The sequence below is a fragment of the Oryctolagus cuniculus genome, chromosome 14 (genome assembly GCF_051225735.1).
Source record: "Oryctolagus cuniculus isolate XC-2025 breed Fujian yellow rabbit chromosome 14, ASM5122573v1, whole genome shotgun sequence".
Lineage (NCBI taxonomy): Eukaryota > Metazoa > Chordata > Mammalia > Lagomorpha > Leporidae > Oryctolagus > Oryctolagus cuniculus.
Window position 1 is genome coordinate 3,506,569 of NC_142880.1, and position 21,906 is coordinate 3,528,474.

At 48.3% G+C, this 21,906-nt stretch overlaps 1 protein-coding gene across 1 annotated transcript in view; it reads left to right on the top strand.

The window, feature by feature from the left end:
- CMYA5 (cardiomyopathy associated 5) overlaps positions 1-21,906 on the top strand; it is an 87,288-nt gene that overhangs the window by 42,415 nt on the left and 22,967 nt on the right. Inside the window, exons 3-9 of the mRNA XM_070056327.2 lie at positions 886-981; positions 7,531-7,764; positions 9,248-9,270; positions 13,482-13,600; positions 17,418-17,567; positions 20,495-20,641; positions 21,562-21,709. Of these exons, the coding sequence (XP_069912428.2) occupies positions 886-981; positions 7,531-7,764; positions 9,248-9,270; positions 13,482-13,600; positions 17,418-17,567; positions 20,495-20,641; positions 21,562-21,709 (917 nt within the window). The remainder of the gene's footprint in view (positions 1-885; positions 982-7,530; positions 7,765-9,247; positions 9,271-13,481; positions 13,601-17,417; positions 17,568-20,494; positions 20,642-21,561; positions 21,710-21,906) is intronic.

Here is a 21,906-nt window from a genome sequence, read left to right on the forward strand (position 1 = left end):
CCAGGTGCTTCCTCCTGGTCTCCCATACGAGTGCAGGGCCCAAGCACTTAGGCCATCCTCTACTGCACTCCCAGGTCACAGCAGAGAGCTGGACTGGAAGAAGAGCAACCGGGACAGAATTGGTGCCCCAACCGGGACTAGAACCCGGGGTGCCAGCGCTGCAGGCAGAGGACTAGCCTAGTGAGCTGTGACGCTGGCCGACAACCATTTATTTGGTATTCACCGTGAGCCAGGCATTTTTAGAGTCTGGAGACACCAGGATACATAACCACTGGATCATGCCTTTGAGGGGGCTCTTGTAACAGTATTAACCCTTATTATAAAAATTGCCCAAAACTTTAAATTAAAAAAAAATTTTTGAGTATAAAATGTCACTTACTTTCTATCCTCTTCAATATTATCCTCTAAACATTGAGCAATTTTATCATAAGTTTTACAGAAATACTCAGAAAGTAAGACACTGTTAAATTCCAGTTTGCTCCATGCTTCCTTTGCATTTATAAAATTTATATTAGACATAGAGAATCCACTCAGAATACTCAGGTGTATTGGGCCAGTTCAGCAAATATGCCACTGTCTTTGAATGTATGAAAATTAGGAGAAAGCATTCACGCCCACTGTTCCTTAAAACACTGAGCTCACTCATTTCCCAAGAAGATAAACTGTCTGTAGAATTACCTGGGGGCTTTTACTCACAGGACCTCTAATTGGTTATCATACAGAGTTATCTAGAGTCAGTTTAGATGAAGCAGCAAAGACAGTTTGAAGATTGATTTATCAGCGAATGCAGTAGGGTAAATCAACTTAGAAGGCAGTTGGAGGCCACCGCCTGAAGCTGTTTGCCCACGTGTCCTTTATTAAGAACATCCTCATTCTTTTCTTCAGGTTCAATTAGCAGAATTTCTAGAAAATTTGCAAGAGAAGTCCTTGAGGATTGAAGCCTTTGTCAGTGAGATAGAGTCTTTTTTTAACACCATCGAGGTAAGTTCGCACTGCTATTTCTCTTTGTTCTGTCTGTGGTTCTGAACTGAAAGGGGCTGACTTGGAGTTGGTGTGTGCATGGGTTGTTGCCGTCGATGCTTTTGTTCTGTTCAGAATAAGGATTTTGGAGTCTCCCCTGTGTGTGTAACTGGCCAGACAACCTTCTGCCGACGGATGAAAGATTTGCCTTTGAAACATCCATGCATTTATTGAGCACTTACCACAGAGGGCGGTACTTCATGTGCTTCATCTAATTTAATCCTCACAGTGACCATTTTACAGATAAGAAGTTCAGACTTAAGAGTTAACTACCGGAGGGTATTAAGATGGTGGAGTAGAGGAGGAGCTTACCACTCCAGGCTAGGAGAAGGTAGTTTAAAAAAAAGTGGAGAGTGCAGTCTCAGGGACGAGTTAGGGAGAAAATGGAGGAGGAAACTCCACGTGAATTAGAGGGACACAGCAGACCTGCGTGGAGGGTGTGGGCACACACAAATCAGGACCCCAGCAGCCAAGAGCTTCCGCACATTTGGAGAGAGGGGAGACCGGACTGCAGCAGCCCAAGCCACTGGTGATAAAGCTGCAGGAAAATCCTGGAGGGAATCTGGCTTGGAGTCCTGCAGGGGATAGTGCACCTGCAGAACTAGAGGAGAAAGAAGCGTGGGCATGTTTCTCTCTCCCTGATCACCTTACAGTGACATAGCCCCTTCAGCAGGTGCCATTTTGGACATACGTAACAGGAGTGCCAGCTCGTATCTGTGCCCAGCAACCAGCCGAGCAGAGACTCCTGAGTCTGGCGGGGAGAACTGGTGGGGGACTGGGTGCTCATGACTGCAGGAGGCTTGTGTGCCAGGACTGTGAAAACATGGAGACTGCGGGGCTTTGAAAGCCCAGAGGCTGTGTGGGGAGGCTCAGGTGGTGGCTGGGACTTTGGGCAGTCACTGTGGGAGGCTCCACACCCTCAGGGCTCCCTGTTCCTGGGGAGGGACACTGCTGGGGAGTCTGCCTACACCAAGGACTGCACGGATCCTTTGTGTGGTCCCTGTGGAAGTGAGGATGAAGATTATACCCACTGGGGCTAGGGCCCAGGCATTGGTCTCCTTTGAGGAGAGGAAATGAGCTGAGTCTATGCCAACAAAAGAAAAACCTCCAATCTGATTTAAAAAAAAAAGAGGAGATTTACCGTGCCCAACTTGGGTGTCACATGACTCCCCCAAAAGACTACCACACTTCAATACTGGATTGTGAAGACAAAGAGTTTGAAGACGTGAGAGAAACGGAGTTCAAAAAATTGATCATAAAATTACATAGAAGTAATCAAAAACAAATGCACAAACTAATGAAATCTGTACATGATATGACAGAAAATTTCTCCCAAGAAATTGAGATCTTAAAGAGAAACCAAAGTGAAATCTTGGAAATGAATAATTCAATAGAACAAACAAAAATGCAGTGGAAAGCCTTAAAAACAGAATCAGTGAAGCAGAAGAAAGAATATCCGATTTAGAAGAAAAATTAAAGGAAATTATATAGTCAGAAAAAAACAAGAAGAGGAAATTAGAAAACTAAAAAACACTGTTGGGAAGCCACAGGATACTATCAAATAACCGAATATATGGGTTTTAGGGGTTCCTGAAGGCATGGAAAGAGAAAAAGGATGACAGGGACTTTTTAGTGAAATAATAACAGAAAACTTCTTAATTTGGAGAAAGAAAGGGACATCCAAGTACAGGAAGCACATAGAACTAATAGACATGACCAGAAAAGATCCTCACCATGACACATTGTAATTAAAGTCTCCACAGTAAAACATAAAGAAGAGATTCTAAAATGTACATGAGAAAAAAGCCAAATTACTTTCAGAAGAACTCCAATTAGACTTACAGCGGACTTCTCATCAGAAACCCTACAGGATAGGAGAGAATGGTGAGATATATTCCAAGTCTTAAAAAACTGTCAACCCAGAATACCGTACCCCACAAAGCTCTCATTTATGAATGAAGATGAAATAAAGACCTTCCATGTCAAAATGAAATTGAAAGAATTTCTCACCACCTGCCAGCCTTTCCAAAGATGCTGAAGAATGTGCTGCATACAGAAACACAGAAACAGGGTTGTCACTATGAAAGAAGATAAAGGAAGAAATAATACAAAGTGAATCCCAGGTAAAGGATAGGCATATTTAAGGAAAAATGGCAGGGCAAAGTCATTACTTCTCAGTAGTCATCTTGAATGTAAATGGTTTCAACTTTCCTGTTAAAAGACACAGATTGGCTGAGTGGATTAAAAAAATCCAAAACAAAGAAGGACACTATGTAATAATAAGGGATCAATTCAACAGGATGATGTAACTATTATAAAGTTACATACCTAATTATAGGGCACTTAGCTTTTTAAAAGAAATGTTAAGAGGTCTAAAGGGAGACACAGACTCCGTGGGGGTCTTCAATACCCCACTTTCAGCAATGGACAGATCAAACATACAGAAAATCAATAAGGAAACCACAGAGTTAATTGACACTATAGACCAAAAGGACCTAACAGATTCTACAGAACTTCTCATCCTGCAGTTGCAGATCACACATTCTTCTCTGCAGTGCATGAAGCTTTCTCTAGGATTCACCACATGCTGGGCCATAAAATGAGTCTTAGCAAACCAAAAACACTGAAATCATATCATGCATATTCTCAGACCACAATGGAATGAAGCTGGAAATCAGCAACTCAGGAATCTCTAGAGCATATGCAAATTCATTGAGACTGAACAACATGCTCCTTATGATCATTGAAGAAATCAAAAGAGAAATCAAAAAATTTCTGGAAACAAATGAAGATGACGACACAATGTATCAAAACTTAGGGGATACAGCCAAAGCAGCGTTAAGAGGAAAGTTCATAACAATTGGTGCCTACATCAAGAAATTGGAAAGGCACCAAATATAAAAGCTATCAATGCATCTCAAGGAGTAGAAAAACAATAGCAAACCAAACCCAAACCTAATAGAAGAAAAGAAATAATTAAAATTAGAGAATAAAAAAGGGAAAAATACAAAAGATCAATAAAACAATTTTTTGAAAAAAAAAATTGACACACCATTGGCCCAACTAACCAAAAAAGGAGAGAGAAGACCCAAATTAGTAAAACTAGAGGTGAAAAAGGAAATGTAACAACAGACACCACAGACATAAAAAGAATAATCAGAAATTACTACAAAGAACTGTATGACAATAAACTGAGAATCCTAGAAGAAATGGATAGATTCCTGGACACATACAACCTACCTAAATTGAGCCATGAAGACACAGAAAACCTAAACAGATCCATAACCAAGATGAAAATTGAATCAATAATAACCTCCCAACAAAGGAAAGCCCAGGACAGGATGACTTCTCTGCTGAATTCTACCAGACATTTAAAGAACTAACTCCAATTCTTCTCAAGCTGTTCAAAGTAATTGAAAGGGAGGAATCCTCACAGATTCTATGAAGCCAGTATCACCTTAATTCCTAAAGCTGAAAAAGATGCAACAGAGAAAGAGAACTGCAGACCAATTTCCCTCACTAGCATAGACACAAAAATCCTCAACAAAATTCTAGCCAATCAAATACAACAACACATGCGAAAGATTATCTACTCAGACCAAGTGGGATTTATCCCTGATATGCAGGGATGGTTCAGCATTCACAAATCAATCAGTGTGTTAATCATCACATTAACAAACTCAAAGACAAAAGCCATATGATTATCTCAGTAGATGAAAAGAAAGCATTTAATAAAATACAATACCCTTTCATGATGAAAATTCTAAGCAAACTGGGTATAGAAGGAAGATTCCTCAACACAATTAAGGCAATCTGTGACAAACCACAGCCAGCAACCTATTGAATGGGAAAAGTTGGAAGCATTCCGACTGAGGTCCAGAACCAGACAGGGATGCCCACTCTTACCATTGCTATTCAATATAGTCCTGGAAGTTTTAGCCAGAAACAGCAGGCAAGAAAAAGAAATCAAAGGGATACAAATTGGGAAGGAGGAAGTCAAAGTATCCCTATTTGCAGATGACGTGATTCTATAAATAGGGGATCCAAAGGACTCCACCAGGAGACTGTTGGAACTCATAGAAGAGTTTAGTAAAGTCCCAAGATATAAAATCAATACACAAAAATCAAGAGCCTTTCAAATATAGACGATGTCACAGCTGATAAAGAACTTCTAAGATCAGTCCCGTTCACAGTAGCTCCAAAAAATAAAATCAGATACCTCGGGATAAATTTAACCAAGGATGACAAAAACCTCTGATTGAGAATTACAAAACATTAAAGAAAGAAATAGAAAAAGATACAAAAAAAAGGAAATATCATCCATGTTCATGGATTGGAAGAATCAATATCATCAAAATGTCCATACTTTCAAAAGCCATTTACAGATTCAATGCAATACTAATCAAAATCCCGATGATATTCTTCTCAGAGCTAGAAAAAATGATGCTGAAATTCATATGGAAACACAGAAGACCCTGAATAGCTAAATCAATTGACTTTTTTTTTTTTTTTTTTTTGGACAGATAGAGTTAGACAGTGAGAGAGAGAGAGACAGAGATAAAGGTCTTCCTTCCATTGGCTCACCTGCCAATGGCCACTATGGCTGGAGCTGAGCTTGGGCCCTGCACCCACATGGGAGACCAGGAGATGCACCTGGCTCCTGGCTTCAGATCGGCTCAGCTCCAGCCGTAGTGGCCATTTGTGGGGTGAACCAATGGAAGGAAGACCTTTCTCTCTCTCTCTCTCACTGTCTAACTCTTCCTGTCAAAAAAAAAAAAAAAAAAAGAGCCTTGGGTGATCACTGACGTCGTATCTAAGAGTGTTAGTTGTTGAATTAACAACAAGAGTCACTGTGCACTAACTTCCCATGCAGGACGTCAGTACTCGTAAGTTGTATTATAATTATGTCTAAGTGCTCCCAAAAGATAGATCATTCTTGGGTGCTTCTTTAAAGTGAATTAAGCTTCTAAAAAAAAGAAGTGAAATTAACTTCAAGATGCAATGACGGAACAGCCCTTGTCTCGACTGTTGAGGAACAGTTTTTTGTTTTTGTTTTTTCCCGTGCAAACTGTTGAACTCTTTCCTTAGTTTAGAGTTGGTCTTCTGTGTGTAAAGTTATTTGAAAATGGCTCTTGGTGAAGAATGGGAATGGGAGAGGGATGAGGTGGAGGGGTGGAGAGTGGGTGGGAGGGCAGATGTGATACGAGGAATCACTGTATTCCTAGAGTTGTACTTGTGAAATGCATGAAGTCTTAAATAAAAGCTTTCTTTGCGCGGCGGGGGGGTGGGGGGGGTGGGGGAGTTCACTACCTCGTTCCTCTTCCGTGCCCCTCCCTGTGTTAGCCTTGTGGAAATGCTCTACGTCACTGCCCAGTGCCCCTTGCTCAGGCCAGTGGGGCCTCCTGTGGTCCAGCTGTGAGTGAGTCCGTGCTCACCCATCTCTGCCCCTTGCCACCTCACAGTGAAGGGAGAGCCACGCTCCGGCCTTATTCAGGGATGGTCCAGGTACCCTCTCTGTCAGTCAGGAGCAGCAGAAGGACCACGGCCACTGCAGAAGCCTGGGCACAGTCCCCTAGTACTAGGGCAACTCCACATCTTGGTTGCTTGTGAGAGAGCTCCTTAATTCCCATTACAGGTCCATGCAGTTGTTTTTACTGCTCCTTCACCCAGGGGTTCCTTCTGACCATGAATTATGTAAGCTATGATCACCTTATCACAGATCCTGCTTCTGAGGATAGCCAGGCATCTGCGTGTCCTTAGGGACCATGAGGTCCCTAAGCCTCTCCCACGGTAGAAGGAGCTGTCCCTCGCTGCAGAACACCGGGAATGTAGCTCCCTGATCTGTATCCTGACTGTGCCCCTCCCCACACCATAACTGTGGTGGAGCCGAGAAAATAACCCCTGCTCCTTTCTGCTCCCCGGAGGCCAGGCTCCTCATGCCTGTGGGAATGCAGTAGGCAAGGCTTTGCTACAAATGTCTTTAAAACAGACCTCCACGGCTGAGCCCTCCTTGGTGCCCTCCTTACAGTGAATTCCTTTGCACAGCCAATTATGGCAAAAGGGGCTGCCAGGTTGGAAATGAAGACAGTGCACTTCCTGTACCAGTGCCAGAGACTAGTTCTTTAGAAGCCTGATGTCTCCCTAAAAAAGGGGGGAAAAAAGGACCAGCATTGTGGCGTAGTGAGCTAGGCTGCCGCCTGCAATGCCAGCATCCCATATCGGAGCACCGGTTCGAGTCCTGGCTGCTCTGCTTCCCATCCAGCTCCCTGCTTGGGAACCATGTTGGGAACCCAGATGGAGCTCTGGGCTCCTGGTTTCAGCCTGGACAAGCCCTGGCTCTTGCAGCCGTTGGCGGAGTGAGCCAGCGCGTGGAAGATCTCTGTCTTCCTGTCTCTCCCTCTGTCACTTTGCCTTCCAAATAAATAAATAAATAAAATCTTTAAGAGAAAAAAGAAGCACACACTTCCTGTTGGACTCAGAAGAGATTTTGCTGTTTGGCTCTGTTTTCAGGAAAACTGCAGCAAAAATGAGAAGCTACTGGAGGAGCAGAATGAGCAGATGATGAAGAAGGTTCTGGCGCAGTACGACGAGAAAGCCCAGAGCTTCGAGGAGGTGAAGAGGCGGAAGATGGGGTTCCTGCACGACCAGATGGTGCGCTTCCTGCAGAGCATGGACACGGCCAAGGACACGCTGGAGAGCATCGTGAGGGAGGCAGAGGGGCTGGACGAGGCCGTGTTCCTGTCCGTAAGCACCGCTCGGGCGCGAGCCCGCTTCTCAAACTTCACCTTTCCACGTTCCTTGAGATCAGTTCTGGCCCAGTGTGGGGTTTACGCCATAGAGATGTTTAGAAGTTATCCAGGCTTGCTGGTGCCGAAAGGAAAGGCCCCCTAAATCCCGAAACAGCAGGAGGATCCCTGGAGTCAGGCCGCAGTGTCGCCATCCTGGCTGTCACTGTGTCCTTGCTGTCTCCTCGGACGGAGAGAAAGCAGCCCCGGAAGCCTGTGCTGTGCCCTCCTCTCCCTGCCCAAGGCTGGCCCTGTCTCCTGGCTCCCGACATCCCCCAGCTGGCCCCTGGGCCCGACCTCCTACAGATCACGGTCACCTCCCAAGAGGTGACCTCTCGTGCAGATCATTCTCTCTGAGCCTCACCACCTGGCTGAGAGTAGCACTTGCACACCCTGTTAGTGCACACAGGGTGACGGGATGTGGTCACTCTCTGTGGTGGCTCGGTGTCTTAGCAAGGGGCTTCCTGGGCGAGTCACCTGGGGACACGTGAGTCCCTCGGGGCTGCCCTGATGGCCCCAAGAACACAGACTGCCTGCTCCTCACGGTTGCCTGGAGCTTCCAGTGGGATGCTGGTTCTCCCGGAGCCAGGATAACCAAGGGTCCTGGGGGTGTTGGCCTGGAGAGCAGCCCCAAGTCCAGATGTCCAGTGTAGCCAGTGCCCTCTTACGCTGTGGGGCCTCGCGTCGCAAGACTGGAGGAAAAGCTCGACAGAATGGGGCGCTGTGAGGCTTTCGGCTTATTTCCGGGGACACCGCCAGCCAGAGCCAATCCGAGCAGACGTGGCCTCTTTAAGGAGAGCTAGGACCGTCAGACTGCACCGGCTTCCTGAAGGCTGAGCATGGACATTTGTCCATGAGGCCCCTCTGGGGGAACAGAACGTTGATAAAGTGCTTATCTCTGCCTGATAAGAATATTTCCTTCTCTCTGAGACAAGGAGTTGTTGTTTTTAAGGAACAGCCCCTGCTTATAAAAGTCATACGTATGCATTTCAGAAAAACCAGAAGCTACAGAAAAGCACGGGGAAGGCAGCAGTCAGAGACCCCTGCAGGTGACATCTTTGGTGTTCAGCCCACAACGAACAAATTGAAACCATTTTTCTGCTTTAGAGCCTCCCATTCTGGAAACGCAGCCATTTGGTAATGACTAGCGCGAAGTAGGACACAGACTGCTGGGCCGAGGGCTGAGCCCAGCTCCTTAGCCTGGGGGCCACGCCCTCGCTGTCCCCAGCCCCCACCTCCTCCTCACCCAGGCGGCAGCCATGGCGTCAGGGAGGCAGAAGGGCAAGGATTTTCCAGTGAGTGCAAGCTTAGAGGTCTTGCTTGTCTCTCCTCCTGTGTTAATGAGTCTCTCTTTTTCTCCATCTCTCCCCTCTCTCTCCATCTCTCTCTCTGTCTCTCCCTTTCTCCCTCTCTCTCCCCCTCTCCCTCTGTTCCCCCCCAAGTCGTTTGAGGAGATCAATGAAAGGTACCCAGACCATGGTGACTGAAGATGGCATGGCAGTGCTCCACCTCTAATACTCGGATGCTTTGTAGAGACTGAGCTGCTGATCTGGGAAAGCGGTGTGAGCTCCTGGCTTTTGCGCGTGTAGACACCGGGCTTTCAAAAGCTAAGTGACAGCTTTGAAGGAAAATTGCATGTGCTTTAGGTAAATAACGATGATCATGAAGTAGATTTCTAACTGCTTCCCTGAGATGTAGTCTGCGTTTTCAGCCTAATCTAGACCATCTTGCCTGTCACTGCATACAAAGAATTCTGTAGATACTTAGATTTATTGGTTAAATGTGAGTATGTGAGAGAATCATTCAGCCCTGCCTTGAGTAGTTTGATGACTTATGTAATCCTAATGGAATGTTATCTCATTTTCTTTTCAAAAGAGTCATGCATTTATCTTTTTCTGCTCAGCTAACCTAAATGAATCCTCCTTTTTTGTTTATTTTGTTTTACTTTTGTTGTTAACACTCAGTCTAAGACAATTCTTGATTCTTTTGAAAGGAAAAGCACTCAATAAGAAATTAGAAAATGTCTATATAAACACAAACATTATGCAGTGTACACATTGAATACTGAAACATGTGGTATCCCATAAATATAATTTTTACATGTCAATTAAAACAAAATTTAAAACCAAAAAAAAAAATGCAAAAAAACTGAGCACATCGGACGCTGAGGTTGGTGCTACTCTGACAGTCTGTCCCTTTTGGCCACGGCAGGACCCGAGGTCCCTCCATCTGGCTGGGCCTAACATTTTATCATTTGAAAGTAATTTTGGATGCAGTTCCTAAATTGTAAATATTGCCTCTGGGTTACTTTCACGTCAGGTCAGGTTGTGAAACAGTAACATAGAACACAGAACTGTGTATCTGTGATACATTAGAGTCGGAGGAAATGGATTTAGATTAGAAACCTCATAAGTGAATCCCATTTACTTACAAAAACTCTGCTCCACGGAGTGTTGCAGTAGTCTTACGGAAATTACTTGTATGTTCATTTGTTTGTTTGTTTGTTTTTAAAGATTTATGTATTTATTTGAAAGTCAGAGTTACATAGAGAGAAAAGGAGAGGCAGAAGAGAGAGAGAGGTCTTCCATCTGCTGGTTCACTCGCCAGTTGGCCGCAACAGTTAGAGCTGTGCTGATCTAAATCCAGGGGCCAGGAGCTTCTCCCAGGTCTCCCACGCTAGTGCAGGGCTCCAAAGACTCGGGCCATCTTCTACTGCTTTCCCAGGCCATAGCAGAGAGCTGGATCAGAAGTGGAGCAGCCAGGACTCAAACCGGTGCTTATACATGATGCTGGCACTGCAGGCAGCGGCTTTACCTGCTCCGCCTCAGTGCTGGCCCCTCGTCTGCGCTGTTTCACCTTGCTGCCCCCCCCCCATCCTGCTCTATCTCTGAAGGCATGCTCATGTATTAAATGACTTTTTCGCAACACACAAAAAAAGCTTAAATTAAGGAATGCTGTCAAGCATATTTAGACTTAGCATTTGCATATCTTGAAAAACACATTTGCTTAGAAAATGCTGTTCTGTTAAGGAGATGCATATTTTTTTTTCTCCATTTTGCTCTTTTGTGTTAACATAATGAAGGAAGAGTTGCAACCAATGTAAGAGCTGCTGGAGAAAACATGTCCACTCCCCATTCCATGTGCTGGTGTTAAAATCTACAGGGCTGGGCATCGGTAATCTAGAGCATTTTGTGACATCTACAGCCAGAGCTGTGGGGCTCAGAAAGTCCTGCCTTTCGTTGGCACTGTGCTGAGAAGGCCTGGCATGCGTCCTGGTCACCAGCTGGTGTTCATTCTGAGTCTACATCTCTGCCCTCTGCAGCCCCGAAGCCTACACCAAGTCGTGGGGCCTCCCTGGTCTGCTTGCACTGCTCCTTCCCCGACCCCTGCCAGGGTCTTCCTCCCTAGCACGCGCACTGCTCTGGCTCCCCCTGCCTTCACAGATGAGACGGAAACTCTGCGTGGGAATGGAAGGCTCTTGCAGTCGAGCCTTGAACACCTTTGGTTTCTTTGTTGTTTTATTTATTTATTTATTTTGACAGGCAGAGTGGACAGTGAGAGAGAGACAGAGAGAAAGGTCTTCCTTTGCCGTTGGTTCACACTCCAATGGCTGCCGCGGCCGGCACACTGTGGCCGGCACACTGCGCTGATCTGATGGCAGGAGCCAGGAGCCAGGTGCTTCTCCTGGTCTCCCATGGGGTGCAGGGCCCAAGCACTTGGGCCATCCTCCACTGCACTCCCGGGCCACAGCAGAGAGCTGGCCTGGAAGAGGGGCAACCGGGACAGAATCCGGCGCCCCGACTGGGACTGGAACCTGGTGTGCCGGCGCCGCAAGGCGGAGGATTAGCCTAGTGAGCCGCGGCACCGGCCAGGAACACCTTTGGTTTCATCTCTGACTGTCCCCGTGTCACATGCCCGCGATGGTGCCCACTGCTCCCCTTGCTGCCTAGACAGCTCCCTTTAGTTCTTTAACACCCGGCCCAGCCGTCACCTCCTGTGAAGTGGTTACCAGGATCAACTCCCCTAAATCCAATGATAGGCCAGTGCCGCGGCTCACTTGGCTAATCCTCCACCTGCGGCGCTGACACCCCGGGTTTTAGTCCCGGTTGGGGCGCCGGTTCTGTCCCGGTTCTCCTCTTCTAGTCCAGCTCTCTACTGTGGCCCGGGAAGGCAGTGGAGGATGGCCCAAGTGCTTGGGCCCTGCACCTGCATGGGAGACCAGGAGGAAGCAACTGGCTCCTGGCTTCGGACTGGCGCAGTGTGCTGGCCATAGCGGCCACTTGGGGGGTGAACCAACAGAAAAAGGAAGACTTTTCTCTCTGTCTCTCTTTCTGTCACTGTTTAACTCTGCCTGTCCAAAAAACAAACAAACAAACAAAAAATGCAACGATAGTGACTTGTTATTTCCAACCGTAGTAACCGTGGAAGGCATTCGTCAGATGTTTCAGTGTGTTTTATAATCTTTCCCCCTCACACTGACCCTGAAATCCAGTGTCCCTGAGATCCTGGCATCCTCGCCCAAATGAGATGTTGGCTCCTTATGCGTTCAGAATGCGCTTATTAAATGCCTCCCACACGCTGCGGAAGGCACTGTGATGCAGCTGTGGATGAGACAGTCCTTTCCTGCCTACGGGGTGCGTGCGGTGGAGAAGGCAGGCGGACCCCGCCAGGCCGGGACGAGGGGAGGCAGCAGAGGGCATGCGGGGCAGCCTCTGCTGGGCTTGCCGCGGAGCCCCCCGTGGTTGGCTGGGGATTAAATTATACGAGGGGAGGAGCCACGTAGAGGTCTGGAGAAGAAAGTTCCAGTAGCAAGCGTAGACGCCCCCGGAGCCATGGCAGCTCAGCCCACGCAGGCAGCCTGGTTGCTGGCAGAGAACCGCAGTCCCCCACGGGAGAGGGACGCAGGGGAGAGCTCCCTGCCCACTCTGGGCCCCTCGGATAAATCCTCTTGCACACTCTCCTCTCCTGCTTTGCTCCTTCTGTTTGTTTCAGTCCAGATTTCACCTGGATGGGAATACTAGACTTGACCTCAGTTGGTTTCCTCCAAGAGGCTCTTGAGCCTGTCAAAGCTATAAGTTTACAAACTGCTGTTCTTCACTTGGGAGTGGCTGGCCTTGCGCCGCTGTCTGTGTGCACCTGTTTGTGTGGCGCCTGGCAGGAGGCAGGTGGCTGAATGCCTAGAAGCCCTATAGTGGGGCTCAGGGACATCAGCGCTGTCCCACAAGGTGCGTGTGTATTCCAGACAGGCTCTGAACATTCACGTCCTTTAGGAAGGAAAGAAAATGACAGTGGAAATGGAGAATGTGTTAGGACGAACCTTATCAAGAAAACATGCGAAACTGTACAGTTTGATGGGCTCTTTTCTGATTTCAGGATCTGGCAATGACGTTTTCAGTAATTCCATTTGCCTAAGAACCTGAAGAGTAGATTTTAGACTTATGGAGGTTTTTCCAAAAGGGTCTGGAACCTGAGTGTTGTAATTATGCATGGATTTCAGAAATGCTTTGCACCAAAGACAGCCTGTTTGTAAGTGAAGTCGCCTAATACGTGTTGAGGCTTTGAGACTGTTGACGTCCTCTTTGGAGACAGCGGGGGCCTGCCTGTTCTCCCCTGGAGCCCGGGCTGACCACTTCCTGACTGAGGCCCAGCTCTGCCCACCCTGTCCTCACCCTGCAGGTTGCTGTCTGCAATGGAGAGCACGGCGTCTCTGGAGAACGTGCCCGCTGCCTTTTCTCTCTTTGAACACTACGAGGACAGCTCGGCGAGAAGCGACCAGGTGCTGAAGCAAGTGGCCGGTAAGCACGTCCGCGTTAGTGACCTGGCTGGAATTCGGCAGTTTGGGCCTGGTCCTTTGTGGAGTTTGATAATCTAAAAAGACACAGACATGGAGAAAGAAAGGAAGTGTGGGGCATACAGTTTTAAAGAGGGGCTCAGAAACGCGGCTGGAGAGGAGAGCCCCCGTCCATGTCCAGCTGCGTGTCCTCCACAGCCCCTTGGACGCTGGGGAAGCGGGAGGCAGAGGCAAAAGCCATGGAACCAGACGGCCTCCTCTTTTTCTGTTTTTAAAAATTTTTGTAGGTATCCAGCAGAATTTTCCCTGTGAATGGCTGTCCCCTCTTCAGTTCTGTTCTTTTGTTGCAAACTAAATAGATGAGCTCAGAGAACTCGGCTCGGCACCGCAGGCAGGCTGTGGCCAGCAGCCTCCCACTCAGCTCTGGGAAACATCTTGCTCGTCACAGTCTCCTTGATGTTCTGTATTAATAAACGAGACACCAGAGCTGACTTAGGTTTCTGGAAGCTGCCGAGTTTCAGCAGAGTGACCAGTGTCCCTCTCTGTACCGCGTGCCCACGTGTGCTCCTGTGTAGGTGGCTTTCGTTTAGTATCTATTGAAGGGTTACTATGTCTTTAAAAAGACAAAGAAACAACAACAACAACACACACACACACTTCTCCCCAAATCCCACCACACCTGTCGAAAGTAAACAATGCAGTCATTTTCCTAGTGAGTTTTCTCCAGAAATAGCTCAAAACAGAAGGGACTTCTTCTTGTCTTCAAGGACGTTAGACGAGGGCAGTGACTACGAACGAAGAAGTCCCGACCCCCACAGCAGAGCTCTTGTTCAGTCAGGATGTACGAGGGTCTTCAAACGCTTGGGGGGAGATGGAAGTTAAAAATATGCTTATTTTGCTGCAGAAAATTGGAATCCATTCATAGTGTTTCCTTGATGCGTGTTTTTCCATGAACTTTTCAAAGAGCCCATGTACATGCTTCAACACTTTGAACAACTGTTAGACAGCGAGAGGATGCTGTATACATTTTAGGGGTCGTGTGTCTGAAAGCTCTGTCCCTGTTCCTGGTGCCAAGTCCAAACAACGCAGACCAGGTTTGAGGGTAAAGGAAGGAGAAAGTGCAATCTGGCAGATGAGGAAGGCAGCGGGCTCACGTCACAGATACGGGTCCTGCTCGGTGGGGAGTTCTGGGACTGTGAGGAGGCCGTGCTGCTGAGCGGGTGCTGACCCAGTGGGGGGTCTGATAGCAGCAATCAGACGTGGGTGCACTTCCGGGGAAGCCTGCTTGACAAGCTCTGCCCCAGCCTCCGAGACCCTTGGAAAAGTGGAGACATACTGCGTGCTCCACGTCAAAGTGTGTGTGAGGGTTTTCTTTCTTTTTAAGGCTGAATAATATTCACCACGCTTTTTTGGCCCATCAGTCGATCGATCCACTTACTCACCCACCCGTGGATGGACACGAGGATTCCACCTCTTGGCTGCTGGGACTAGTGCTGGTCACCTGGAACTGTCTGAGAGCTTGCTTGAATGGAAGTCTGTATCAGGCCCCAGGTTCCGAAGCCCGAGTCGATTGATCAGTGCTTAACCCCGCGATGGGGGCAGCTCCTACGGGTATATTTCATCAGGCACAGGGAGCCCAGGGTGGGATTCCAGTGCCTCATCCCTTAGCCCCTGGTAGAGAAGCCCTACGTTTCCGTTCTGTTCTGTTTTGCTCTCTCATTCACTCTAGTCTGTCGCTGTCGTGCGTGGACGGAGTGGCTAACAGAATCCGGGCCGCTGACGTTCTGCCACACAGGAGTTGTAGATCCAGTCGCTGTTGGATTCCACCTGTGGAACATTCCTGTTCTCCGTCATTTGAAAGTGCTTTGGGAAGTAGAAGGACTTCCTTGGTTTTCAGGAACTGTGTCAGGGCTTTGGGGCAAGGAGCACAGGGAGCAAGATCATTTGTAGCCCACGCATTTGCTTACTTCCCCACAGCTCTTCTTCCTGAAAATTAGGTGTTACATTAGGTCAATTTTCACTTTGTCAGTTTGTTAAATTAAGAAAGAGAGATGTGAAAAGATGTTGCCACTTCCAAATCCAGAGGTAGCCCAGTGTGTAATTCATAGGAACAAAAACAGGGTGCGTTTTCATCCCTCATCCTTCAGGGCTTCCCTGCCCCAGCTCAAGACCCTTGGGACAGTGGGGACGTCCTGGGTGCTCCTCAGTGATGCTGGCATTTATCTTGGATGGACTGCCGTTCTCTGCCAGGAAGACAGTCGAAGATAGCATAAGGGTCTCGGAGCTGTTATGAGCCTGGGAGAGGTACTCTGCCCGTGGCCTTCTGCTCACCGTGGATCCCAGGGCTGGCTTCTGGCCTAGTCCCAGCTCTAGGAGTTCCCTGGTCCAGCCCCAGCTCCAGGAGCCCCCTGGTCCAGCCCCAGCTCCAGGAGCCCCCTGGTCCAGCCCCAGCTCCAGGAGCCCCCTGGTCCAGCCCCGCTCCTGTGCTCCTTTGCGGTGGACATGTGTGCCTCTGCACATGAGCACAACCTGCGGCTTGCCTCCCACCGCCCTGGGAGGGAGCGACACTGTTGCTGTCTCCTCATGTTGGCGATGTGGGTGCTGAGGCTGGGGGACACAGCTGGTGAGTGGCGGAGCTGGCGATTAACCCTGGGCCCGCCTCCCTTTTCTGAGCCCAGGAGCTTACCCGTTCTGCCATCCTGCCTCTCATTTAAACTCTTATTATTCAGCTCTTTATTCCTATTGAATCTTTTCAGTTTGTCTCCTTTTGTTCTATTCTTTAGACCCGTTTCCTTTTTCCAAACTTCTTGTTGAACTAACCTTAATTTCCTTTGCCTTTCAAGTCAGCGTTTGATAAATCTCCTAAGATCTGGCCCATATTATTTCAGCAAGCTTTCCCTCGGGAAATTGTTGACGAGGAAAAAATTACCATGCGCAATCATTTAGGAGCATGACATCTTTCCAACGATGGGAATAACCTTCTCCTCCAGTTTGTAATATATGTTCAGTGATTTTGTGTCATAAATTTTGGGAAAGAATTGCACAGAGCTTGATTTATAGTGTGGTATACGCCATTAGTGGTCAACAAATATAATCACACACTTCAAAAATCTCTAAGAAAGCATTTAGGAATATTATTAGCTTAAAAATTCAGAATAGCTGAGTTAAACTATGTGCCCAAAACTTATAACTGACTCAGCCAACAGGTACTTTCCCCGCTGTGTAGTTTTTATTTTTTATTTTATATCTGCCGGTGTGGCTGTATTGGAAAGACAGTGGGAGAGTTGTTTTAGGAAGTGCTTTGTGATATTTTATGCATGTAAGCCTTCTTCAGCCTTGAAGGAATTGCAACTGTTTCTAAAAGCATCTCATTGTGTCTCTGTTAGAGTATGGACTTTTTAAACTACAGAACAATGAAACACTGGTTGTCTAGCCAAGCTTGTTTATGGAGGTGATTTTAACGTGAAGGAACATCAAGTGTTTAGATGCATCTGCTAGCCTGTATGAGTTTATTATGGGATTGCAGAGTGGAATTACCAAGTTACCCCGATCTGTCATCCATTCTTACTTACACCCATTTGGATTATATGGGTGCAAATAATCAATAGCGTGCAGATGGCTGCACTCAACCGTGGAGGGATGACATCCAAGGATGCAATGGGCAGGAGGGTGTTGGGAGCAAGGGAGCCTTCTACTTTTACCTCCTCTGTTTCCGTATTGTTTAATTATTCTCAGCAAGCACGAGCCACTTTAGCAAACAAGCAAAAACAACCAATCGATAGGAACAGCATCAACTATGATAAATGTTGCCTGCATTGCAGTTCCACAGCCTCCGAGATTAGAACCTCAGGAACCGAATTCTGCCACTAGCACAACCATCGCCGTTTACTGGAGCAGGAACAAGGAGGACACCATCGACTCCTTCCAGGTGTACTGCATGGAGGGGCCGCAGGATGACCAAGACATCAACGGTAGGATTGCGAGCACAGAGCTGTGTGCGCACGCTGCTGCTTCTTACTGTGACATTTTCAATAGATGTATATTATGACTACAAAGCATGGTAGCCACTTGCAAAACAGCAGAACCAACAGCAAGAACTCAGCAAGCAGAGAGAAATTTCTCATAACCTAGAACCAAAATTTGAAAATCAAGATCAAGGGGAAAAATGGATAAATAACAAAATAATGGTCCACAGGAATATTGTAATTGAGATTCAGATTTGACTTTCAGCTCTCAGGAGAATAAGAGCAACTACGCGATTCTCGTTTTCGGAAAGGAGGACACAACGGAGGTTCAGGAACAATGAAGTGTTTGTGCTGAGGTCTGATCGAGGTGTCCACCACTTGTTGCAAATGTAGCGTTGGGTGCCATGTGTTGCCAGAAGTGTCCACTTGAGGCACAGCAGTCATACAGAGTGAGCAGAGAGACTTCATGGGCACACTACAAGGGAATAGCAGGCAGGCCAGCCAGCAGCTGTCTGCTGCGATAGGGATGCCAATCCAAGAGCCACACTTCTCTGTTAGGGTGAGTTTTCTTCCCATGAACCAACAGGTTTATCCTGTTGATTTGCATTTCTGGGTGGAGCTGGGGAGTCTGCACTGCTTTGGGACTTTTCCGAAGCCTTGGAGCTTCTCTCCACACACGATTGACAGTTACTCAGATTTACCTTTGTTAAGAGCCACAGACAAACCTTAAAGGGGAATTTAGTGTCATGATTCTCAAGACATGGGCTAGGTATGGTGTAGTTTTGGGCTGTCCCAGGACAGCAGGGGAACAGCTTGGGAGGTATGAGCTGCAGGTCTGACGGAGGGGCCTCTGCGGGGAGCGGTTTGCCCTCTGGCGAGGCCTGTGGCGTTCGTGTTGCTGCCTTGCACAGAGCTGGCTCAGTTTCACTCCTGTTTCTTTTTAAAGGGTTATTCATTTTTCGAGAGGCAGAGTTAGAGAGGAAGAGACAGAAAGATCTGTCTGCTGGTTCACCCCCCAGGTGGGCACAACGGAAGGGGTTGTGACAGGCTGAAGCCAGGAGCTTCTTCCAGGTCTCCCACGTGGGTGCAGGCGCCCGAGCGCTTGGGCCATCTTCCACTGCCTTCCCAGGCCACAGCGGAGAGCTGGATCACAGCTGGGATGTGAACTGGCCCCCGTACGGGATGCCGGCACCACAGGCCTACTATGCCATGGTGTTGGCCCCTCACTCCTATTTTTGAGGATCTTTTCCCAAATCTGTATCGCAGCACCAGGAAACAAGTATTGTATCCCCATTTGCAAATGAGGGAACTGGGGTGAGGTCAAGTCACTCGTTCAAGGGATTAAAACGTAGATCTTGTTTTGGTGTTTGCCCCTGTGTCCAGTTACCCACGTGTCGTCTCCTACGCCACCTTTGTCATGGCTCTCCAAGACCCATCGCCCGGGACACTGTTGTGTGTGCTTTACTCCCACCCCACCCCAGACACTTGCTCAGTGCCCAGCACGGTGCTGAAGACAGCTGGCCAGGCTGACTGCCCTGCAGCACGGACCTGTGCCTGCCACGCCTTCAGGTGTGGGCCGCAGGCACTGCTGAAAGGAGGGAGCCCACAGGAAAGTGAAAACGCCAGCCAGTTCCTGGGCCACGGGGAAGCGTGTCCCGTGTCTGGGTCCCTCTGACCATCTCCAGGTGGAACTGTCTGCCCAGAGGGTGTAGCTCTCCGGGAAAGGCAGAGGCACCTGCACGGCCCTGCCAGACTGGGGGCTCCTGTTGCTGCGGAGGCAGCATCTGCTCCTACCTGGAGGAGCCTTGCCGATGGAACCTTCAGGAGCACAGAGCAGGGCAACCTCCAGTTCACTGAAGGAAAGAGAATCGTCTGTGTTTTTAATAAGACTTATTTATTTATTCTGGAGGGCAGAGTTATAGAGCGAGGTATTCCATCTGCTGGTTCACTCCAATGGCCAGGGCTGGGCCAGAAGCCATGAGCCTAGAATTCCACCCAGGTCATCCACCTGGGTAGCAGGGGCCTAAGCACTAAGGCCATCTTCTGCTTTCCCAGCTCATTAGTAGGGAGCCGGATCAGAAGAGGAGCAGCCAGGACTCGAAGTGGCACTGTTACAGAATGCTGGCATCACAGGTGGTAGCTTAACCTGCTGTGCCACAGCGCCAGCCACGAAAACCAGCTTTTTAAAGGAGAGGACATTTTTAGTGAGGCTCGTCAGCCTGTCCTGAGGGTCAGGTGTCCAGATGGGCACTGAGTAGATTTTGCTATGAAAATATTGACAGTACAGTAATTTAGGAAATTTTGGAAGGAAAATGACCCAATTGGGCAAAAATGCTTTGCAGAATAGTGTGTGGTCTATCAGATTGACTCACATATTTCTGTACATTGTGGATATCTCTAGTTGGAAGAGTTCTGGCATTCATGAGAAGGAACCAGGATTTGAAATTTGGAGAGTGTTACGGTATCTAAAATAGTTCAGTCATCTGTGACGATGCTTTGATGCAACATCGTAAGTCCAGAAACTAGGAGGTTGCACTGTTTTATGATGTTCTCTTCTGAAATGTTGGCACTGGCTCCTAGAAATGTTCTTGCTAATGTGTTACTGACACGTAAGCTAACATACATTTTATGCAATTTTAATATTTGCTATTGTAATAAGTCACTTTAATTAGGGCACAGGAAGCTCAGAAACTTTCTAATATGCTATTATCTTTGATAAGTGTCCTCAAGTAACACTGTGTCATTCTAAATGTTTCTTTTCCGAATGCTGCTGTTTCCTTATATATGCCACAGACCTAGTTATTCCATAATATCTGTATGAATGTGAGTCTGGGTTTTCTGCTGGAAAAAATCACAGATTACTTTTACAATAACTATAACTTTCTGTTGACTTTGGAAGGTGCCTTAGAGTTTATGATTGTGTTTTACGCTAGAGTTGGTGGAGGAATACAGATTGACGGTGAAAGAAAGCTGCTGCATTTTTGAAGACTTGGAGCCTGACCGGTGCTATCAAGTGTGGGTGATGGCTGTGAACTTCACGGGCTGCAGCCTGCCCAGCGAAAGGGCGATTTTCAGAACAGGTAAGGGGATGCCGAGGGGGTGGCGGGAGGCGCTACTCAGTTCATCAGAGAAGCCCAGGACAGCCGGGAAGTAGTCACTTGGTGCCTGCCGGGCCCTGGGTGCTGTGCCAGGTGCTGAGTACACAGCAGTGAGTGAGGCTGGGTCCTGTTCTGGAGACGCTAGTGGTCAGGTGGTCCTAGAAGATATCTGACAAGGGCTGTGGGCCATGGTGAGCCCACTGCAGTGCAGGTGCCCGGGGCAGCCAGCAGGGGCAGGATCGTGACCGGCCGCTGGGGCGGTGGCATGCGGGGAAGGCTTTAAAGGCTGGCTGGGAATGATGGTATTCCCGCAGCATGGTGGCCTGAGACAGGGCAGGGGTGGAGAGCAGTGGGGATGTGCAGCGAGAAGGCTCAGCACCCAGAAGCTGTGTGGGGCTGGTGCCGGGAGCCCCGTCCTCAGGGGTGGTGTTGGGCTGGGACTGCTCACTCATGATGGAGTCTTCCCAGAGGCTGCAGCAGGAAGTGCGGCGTCAACACGCCTGCATGGCTGCAAGGGAACTGCATGGGGTCACGGGAGGCACAGCTTCCGCCACCGCTGTGCAAGGAATTCCCAGCAAGCCGCTGCTGCGGGCAAGGTCGTGACTGTTTGGTGTAAAGGAGGTGGGCGTGTCCTCGCACACCTCTGATGAAGCCGGGTAGGGTTTGGAGGAAGCTGCTATTCCAGGCCGTTTGGGGGTGGGTAGGAGCTGTGAGTTGGACGGCAGGAGAGCGGGGAGACTGACTTTTCACTGCATACATCTTTGCTCCATTTGGGCTTTCAATCCAAAATGAATTTTTTTTAATTTAAAAAAATAAAGAAAAAGTCCCGGCCAAGCGTTCTTCCAGCGAGCAGGGCAGCAGAGCTGGCTCCGCCCACAACTGACAGGGCTTCCTCTCTGCAGCGCCCTCCACCCCGGTGCTGCGCGCGGAGGACTGCACAGTGTGCTGGAGCACGGCCACCATCCGCTGGCGACCCACCAGCCCGGAGGCCGCGGACACCTACACTCTGGAGTACTGCCGGCAGCACTGTGCCGAGGGCGAGGGCCTCAGGTAAGGGCCGCGCCCCAGCCGGGGGGCTCCATGAGCAGAGCATCCTAACGTCGCCGCGGGCTCATCGTCAGTGAGCTCCGCGTTTGTAATAAAGCACCTGCTACGGTGCAGAATCCTAACTCCCTGGAGAGAAAAATGTTTGCAGATTTTTTTTTTTTTTTTTGACAAGCAGAGTGGATAGTGAGAGAGAGAGACAG